At 36.8% G+C, this 8,155-nt stretch overlaps 1 protein-coding gene across 2 annotated transcripts; it reads left to right on the top strand.

The window, feature by feature from the left end:
- Positions 1 to 520: 520 nt before the first annotated feature.
- On the top strand, positions 521 to 1,974 carry LOC131430081 (probable GDP-L-fucose synthase). Of its 2 annotated transcripts, none has more exons than XM_058594734.1 (5): positions 521 to 551; positions 645 to 773; positions 920 to 1,163; positions 1,219 to 1,443; positions 1,497 to 1,974. In XM_058594734.1, exons 2-5 carry the CDS (start codon positions 646 to 648, stop codon positions 1,869 to 1,871), a joined length of 972 nt encoding a protein of 323 aa, XP_058450717.1. In that variant the 5' UTR covers positions 521 to 551; position 645; the 3' UTR covers positions 1,872 to 1,974. The 2 variants fall into 2 exon arrangements, with proteins under 2 accessions (XP_058450717.1, XP_058450716.1); XM_058594733.1 differs by having other exon boundaries at positions 529 to 551; positions 624 to 773.
- Positions 1,975 to 8,155: the final 6,181 nt, after the last annotated feature.

The following is an 8,155-nucleotide window of genomic DNA, read 5'->3' as shown; positions in this document are numbered from 1 at the left end:
CTGGAAATTATCATCATCGCTTAGTTCAAAGCTCGCCACTCGCACCGCGCAGCGATCGCAGAAGAGTTGGTTGGATTTTTCAATAGGAATTCGTTAATTTTCGAAAGATGTTCTTTCAGGTGTAGGTGTATACCCTTTCGCAACAGTTGCGCTACCTAACGACAAATATAACAACTATTCTATTAGAGATACGAACCTTTGCTTAGTGTAACGCAGAGAATAAAATTTCCATTTGTGTAACGTTCAATAACCGATAAATGTCAAATGTTGGCATTCAGTTTTGAATTAGAGGTGCCAGATTTATGAATTTGTTTTGATATTGGAATATTTCTCCACACTCCTGCTAAAAATTTTCGATGTGGAAATATGTTTAAATTATAATTTTTTTCTTATGCAGTTTTACAGACAATTTTCAAACATTTGCTTGTTGCACCCCAGTCACCCATCTCTTTCCTTGAATCATTACTAACAGAACATTTTTTTATCTTAACTATTATCAGAAAATCTGGCATCACTGCTACGAAGTGCCATCGTCAACAACACCGGATAAGGTACGTATGTTTTCCAATCAAGTGCCGGAAGATAATGGAATAATCATTTTACTTGTAAATTTTTCTAAGTAGTTTTGTAATATTTAAATGCAGAATGAGTAAAACGGTTCTGGTGACTGGTGGAACAGGACTCGTGGGGAAGGCCATCGAAGCGGTGATCAACGAAGAGAAACCACCAAACGAACGATGGTTATTTGTCGGGTCCAAAGATGCCGATCTCACGTAAGCTAATTTATTTGTTATACGATATGTGGCAAGGAAAGTAATGTTCTAACATCTCTGTAAACATAAAACATTTCTTTTTCTATGTGACGAGAGAAATATACTCTTACACAAATTAACTGAGTTCTACATGTTGCACCCCTCAGGGACCTCCAATCAACGCGTGCCATGTTCGAAAGATATCAACCAACACACGTGATACACCTGGCGGCAATGGTTGGTGGGTTGTTTCACAACATGAACAACAATTTAGATTTTCTACGAAAAAACATTCAAATCAACGATAACGTACTTTTGCTGAGCCACGAATACAAAGTGCAAAAGGTTGTCTCCTGTCTATCCACCTGTATCTTTCCAGACAAAACTAGTTACCCAATTGATGAGACAATGGTAAACATTCGTAGAGCAGTTTGAACATGTTTTATTGAAATTTCATGGTTTGCAGATTCACAATGGGCCTCCGCATGACTCGAACTTTGGTTACAGTTATGCCAAAAGACTGATTGACATTACGAATCGTGCCTACAATCAGCAGCATGGCGACATGTTCACTTCAGTTGTTCCGTGTAACGTCTTCGGACCGTTCGATAATTTCACTCCCGGTGTGAGTCACGTGATTCCTGGAATGATCCATAGACTACATGAGACAATATACTTAACAGATCCAGAGGTACTGCTTTTCTGGACGTTATTTTACATCTATAACAAAAATCATTTTTCTAGAAACCCCAAAAAGAGAAAATCTTTTCAGTCTACGGTACGGGCAAACCTCTTCGGCAGTTTATATATTCCAAGGATCTGGCGAAATTGTTTATTTGGGTATTGAGAGAATATGAAAACGTGGAACCCATCATTTTGTCGGTGGACGAAGCAGCGGAAGTTACTATTGCCCATTTGGCGGAATCCTTGGTGCAGGGATTCCAGTTCAAAGGAAAGTTGGAGTTTGATAGCAGTAAAGCAGATGGACAGTACAAAAAGACGGCCTCCAATGCGAAACTGAGAAAATTATTACCTGATTTCCAATTTACCGATTTCGACTTGGCCATTAAAGAAACGGTTCAGTGGTACATTGATAACTACGAAAAGGCTAGGAAATGAACATACATTATGCTTTGTTTATTAGTTTTAACATTGTGAAAAAGGGATTTGAGCTTGGCACTTTAATACAACTCTAATAAAGCAAAGTCGAATGTTGAATGTATTTTGATTTTTTCGTGATGAAAAAAAAAATTTAAATAAGCTTGAAACTTATTCGAAATTTCAGTTTTCATATTGATGACTCTGATACAGTAACAATAATTATTGGGTATCTCGTCAAGACATTACGACGAACGATTTACTGAAATTTTCACAATTTTATATTTGATTCTGATTCTCTTGATCTCAACAGCTTATGTATTTTGCAATTACGTATCATTTGAAACTGTTCCCGGTACAAGTTTCAGATTGAAAAAATATTGGAGTAGGGGGATAAATATCAGATTTTCTATAGCGCCGTACTACAAACTAGTACATACGTAATCGACGGTGCGTCTCCATTAAATTGTCAGTTTTATTGAGCAAACGGTCGAGCAGTTGGTGTACACATCCAAGACTTGAACCTTTCCCCGAATCTGAAGCTTTTGCGATCGCTATAAAAAGCACATGGGAAAATGGTGAAATCACAGATATCAGATATAGAATATAAAATTTCAAATGATCAACCTGAGGAACACTTGCAGATCTCACCGCGATTAACACTATTTTGGGGAATGCATTCACTTCACACATCCGTAGATCTACGGATTTGAACATTTTCTACGGATCTACGGATCCGTAGACAAAATCTACGGAAATTGGATTTTTTCTGCGGAAATCTACGGAAATTTAAATTTATTAACGGGGAACTACAGAACCTAGTTTTGTCTGGCGAGCTTCCGAGAAAATTGCCAATCTATGGAAATGGTGCTATCTGGCATCGTTGCTTCACGATAGATTTTTGTTTTGCTGTTGGTAAAATAGCGGCCCTTACACGAGTCATTAAAAATGTCATTACTAAAAAATAATATCATTTTAATGAACGTGTAATGGTGCACTAATGACGAGATTTCTAACAAATTTGAAATACATCATTACTTAGTCATCATTTAAAATGACATTTTTAATGCTCGTGTAAGGGCCGCTAATGACAAGTTGGGTTTTGTTTTATTGCGATCGAATTTTCGTGTAATTTTTGCGACATGGAAATAAATGTCTATAACACTTAGGGAAATCGTGTGATAAGTGTTAAAATTGTTGTAGATGAAATATTTCTAAAACAGGCAGGAGGATTTTTTATTGTTCCGGAACGTAGTGGAACGTTTTGAAAGATCGCGGCAAACAGTCGAGTAGGTGGCAGTAGTGCTTCCAACGTATAGCAAATTTGAAATTTACACAGGACTTTGAAAAATTTAGTTCAAGTAGTTTTTCAGACATATAGAACTAAAGACTGTACCAGAAAGTATGGACGCAACCAAAAACCGCTGCCTTTTTGCAATGGTTCAGAATCTGTCAATTTTTATGGATGCGTCCTGTTGTTTACACTCTTCTCTAACCACTTTTGCAGTTGTTTATTAGTTTTCATTAGTTTGATTCGAAATGCGTGGACTTTCAGCAACAACGTCTAAAAATTGTGTACAAAGGTGCACAGAACGCGGGCTGTCACTGAGAGAGATAGCAAAAATGGAAGGAGTAAGTGAAAAAGCCGTGAGAAATGCAATCAGGAAGTTCGGTGAGGATAACACCTTTGAGGATAAACCGAAAACGGGTCGAAAAAAAGGTCCTGCTAACCCTCAGTTGTATAAACGTATACTGAAGGTTGGGGATGTGGTCAAAAGAGTGGGCACTTCGAAGTCAAATGTTCTTCGTGCTAAAGAACGTTTGAATCTTCGAACCTATAAGAAGCAGAAACAAACAAAACGTAGTCCGAAAAAAAGCATCGAACAGGCCGAGAGTTCGAAAGCTGTACAATACGATTCTTGCTGGAAATTTGAACTGCATAATGATGGACGACGAAACCTACGTGAAACTCGATTACAAATCCTTGCCGGGACCACAATATTATACGGTGCGAGAAAGGCAAGTGTTAAACCAATCCGAGACATCGGTTGAAGTCGAAAAATTTGGTAAGAAAGCTATGGTCTGGCAAGCAATTTGTAGCTGCGGAAAGATTTCGAAACCCTTTATCACCACTGCTTCAATGAACAGCGAAATATACATCAAGGAATGTTTACAAAAACGACTTCTACCCATGATTCGAAGCCACAAGGATCCTGTTTTCTTCTGACTAGATCTTGTTTCTTGCCACTACTCGAAATCAACGCTAGAATGATCACTTTCGTCGCAGAAGACATGAATCCACCAAATTGCCCACAACTTCGAGCAATTGAGGAATTTTGGGCATTAACGAAGGTACATCTTAGGAAACATGTCTCGGCAGCCGAAACTATTCAACAGTTCGAAAAAGATTGGAAAAAAGTGTCAAAACTTGTCGCCAAAAAGTCTGTACGGCTTTTAATGAGGAACGTTCGCAAGAAGGTGCGCCAGCTAGTCTACAATGGCTAAGTAGCAAATATTGAGAAAAATATTCTGTTGTTGTAGTCTAATATTATCAGTATATCGAATAAAATTTGAATATCTAACACTTGTGAATTATTTACAGCAAAATCAAAGTGCGTCCATACTTTCTGGGACAGTTTTTAGTAAAAGACAAGCTCTTCCTTAAATTCCAACATAAACTGTTGAAGTTTGCTGAAAACTAAAAAAAGTTCTACCGACGACATGACCTGCCACTCGTCTATTAAAACTGTATCACAAATTTAACTACCCCTCAGTAACTCGTAATGTCAAAATGAAGTCGTTCGAAAAATATTTGTGTTTGGCAACCAAGACTAAACTGTTGTTTTCGAATAACAATTACCTTCACCGTGGCTACCGGTTTCGGTAATAAAAACAAATTAATTTCGTATAAATTTGTAGAATACTATTTGTGAGAAAAAAAAACGGTTTTATCTGTATGTAAACCAATAAAACGAGAAGATTGTGTAAATATCGATCTGCTCATGATGTTTAATGAAATGTGGAATTCTTCTAATACATACATTCACCACGAGCCATTATCTTGATCGAATCAGAAATCAGAGTGAATATATGTATTAAAAAATATATTGCATGAAAAATAATTTACAGATCGTTATTGTATGTCTGATAATCATCTTCCGTTTATTAAAGAACCGTTCCAAAAAAATTATTGTTAAGTAGTTTGTGTCCATCGCCCTTATTCTGAATAACGTCGTATCGTTTTTTCCCTCGTATTTCATTTGTATTCCCCATAACGCTAGCAAAATCAAAGGTAGCTATGATTCGATCGAAAAATCAATACGTCGTTATTCAGAATAAGGGCGCATATCTCAATTACTGCACATATTTGTTGGTTTTATCAATAACAATTTTGTATGAAACATTTATAATATTAACAATAATAATAGTATATTATTTCAATATCTTAATTTATATCATTAATCTTCATCCAATATTATTTAAATGTGATATCATGTTATCAAGAGAAAAGCTCTCGTGGTTCAGTCTTATATGGAAAATCGGTATAAGACGAATATCCATTTCGAACTGATATGCGGAAATTCTTGTAGAGTAACAATCAGTATTTAATTTTATCATCTGTTTAATTGATTCTTTAAAGCTTATTTTGCGAAAAAAAATTACGCAAACCAGATAATTTGGATTACTTTAAAATCCGAGATTTCATCTGAAGTTGCCTAGAAAGTTTTAAAAAGAAATTATACGTTTGAATAATGTTGATGTTTGAAGCTTTTACCTTCGGGTAATTTAAGTACCGGATTCTGGTTTTCTTCTTTTAGAAATGTGCAACAAACGATATGCGAATACACCATACAATAGACCTCGTTTCGTATCCAATGGATGTAACGCACGTCCCCGAAAGGTCCGTTAATGGAATATCACTGACGCTATAGTCACCGATGGGATCGAAACTGCTAATTTGTTGAGTTATCCGACTGGATGACGATCCCTATCGAATTTGAATCTTCCGCAATAGAGGAAGCAGTCGGTTGAATTTGAATGAAAATTGAAAAATTCTTCTCGTTACTTGTTTAAGTTGTTTATGTTTATTTGAACTTTTGAAGAGCCTTGGTAACAAGCTCATAGCAACCAGAGCAGTGTTGCTCCAGAAGATAACCAAGGGGTTGCTCAATTTATGGTAACTGAAGGTGAATTGTTACCAGACACTTTTAATACTGATTTTTCTTCGGAGTGTCTGGTCGTGACGTCGGTCTGGTCGTGTCGTCGGTTCTACTATCTTGGTTTGCATCGTCCATTCCGCCTAGATGTAATAAAGCTATATTTCCCAATATACGGAGCCACAAAATATCGACGTTTCATGCAATTCTAAGACTTTTGGCATCGAACTTTTTTTTTGATTTCGAAAATTTCATGTTACAAAAATAGAAAAATTTGTTCAATCCTGCTTTTACAATGACGCGAATGCTCCTGTTTTCTTCATCTTACCCTTAAGGTGACAGTAGATCTAACTCTAACTTATGGTTTTCGTATATAAGAGGACTACTGGAACCGGACTATATAACGGGTGTTTTTTTAAATTTTGTTTATATCAAAAGGGATTACTCTATTGCCTGAAAGTTATTTCGACAGTGTACAGTGACGTTTCTACTTAGTATTGTTTGACAAATCATCATGAATAGGTCAACTCCAAAACAACGCTTTTAAATCGTGGAAATGTATTTTCGAAAACGGTGTTCAATCTGTTTATAGCGAAAACTTCTCTTCAGTGATGATGCGCATTTTTGGTTGAATGTCCTCTCAGCAGGCCGTTCTATTTTGTTGGGCTTTGAGCGCTTGTTGAACGACATATTGCACAAAATATTCGTTAAATTTGCTGGAACGATAATCGACAATCCACACGCCGTTCAAGAATTACCGTCCCGAGTTGGCGGTTCAATGCATAGGGCACTGTTCTAACAAACCAGTCGTCGTATGTTCGAGCCACGATCTGGAAGGATTTGTAGTGTCAGTAGGATCGTAGGTAGCACCAGCCATGCAATGGTTCTGTACACTCTGAATCGGCTGCGAAGTCTGTTGAAACAGAAGGTCAAATTCCACTACAGGAATGTAATACCAAGGCTTTTTTCAAGGTTTACCGATGCATCCCGATAAATGTACTGTTTGGTGCGGTCTATGGGCTGGTGAAATCTATCTATGTCTATGGGCTAGTCCTTATTTATTTAAAAATGAGGAGGGACTACGCGTTATCGTGAATTGAATCGAAAATCGATACAATCATGATCAATGAATTTTTGTTGGAATTTCAAGATATGGATGTGGACGAACTGTTATTTCAACAGAATGGTGACACTCAAGGCAAGTTCCATGAAATATTGTTACTACAGATCATTAAATTTGCAATATATAAAAACATTTTTGTAAAGGGAACGGAGAGGTTAGAGTAAATAAAAGGCAACTAAGCAAGCAAGTTTACTTCCTCTTCCGAATGTTGTGACACGATAACAATTATTTTCCGTACCATTCCATTGATGACTATTTTCCTTGCCATTCCAATAATAACCAAAAATTCCCATCCCCGAGTATTATTTTTGTTTAGATACGTGATGTTATTGGTTTATGTGGATAAACCAGCAACGATTGATGCTTTGGAAACCAATATTCAAAGTGTCATTGCTAAAAAAAAGCTCTCAAATGCTTGAAAGAGTGGTCGAAAATTGTACCTCCAGAATAACCTTTGTGAAAAATAGTCGTGGCGGCCATATGCCCGAAATCGTATTTAAATGTTGAACGCCAGGAAATTATCTACCAAATAAAAATAAATTGGTCATTTTATAATTTGACACGTGTTTTATTTCAATTTCAAATCAGCAAGCTCGTGAGCAAACACCCTTTATTGAACAGGGTTGCTAAAGAGAACGTGACAAATTTTGTTCTCCGGTTACAATGGAATCAAAACAAGGATGGGAGAAACCGAACACGGCATCGGAAAGTAGAAGAATGAAGGTTTATTTTCGTGTAGTACTTTTGCATCATGGAGCACTGGAGTGTTGCTCATCGCGTTTTTATGTATAACTAGTTTTTGAAAAATCAATCGCACGTTAAAACTAATCGTAAGTGAAACGTGTGAAAAAAGATGCATTGAAACGTGTGAAAAGTTTAAATAGACCTTCATCAAGTTCCATAATCCGCCGGTTTCAACTGCTGGGTAATGACATGACATGGAAGAAACGACAAAGCTTCCTTGACCATTCGATGGAAAGAACGACGATACATTTGAAGAACAGCCGCATGTTTCTTCCCCGAAC

Source organism: Malaya genurostris, chromosome 2, assembly GCF_030247185.1.
Source record: "Malaya genurostris strain Urasoe2022 chromosome 2, Malgen_1.1, whole genome shotgun sequence".
NCBI lineage: Eukaryota > Metazoa > Arthropoda > Insecta > Diptera > Culicidae > Malaya > Malaya genurostris.
Note: the sequence above shows the minus strand (reverse complement) of the source record. Positions and strands in the feature narration are given on the sequence as shown.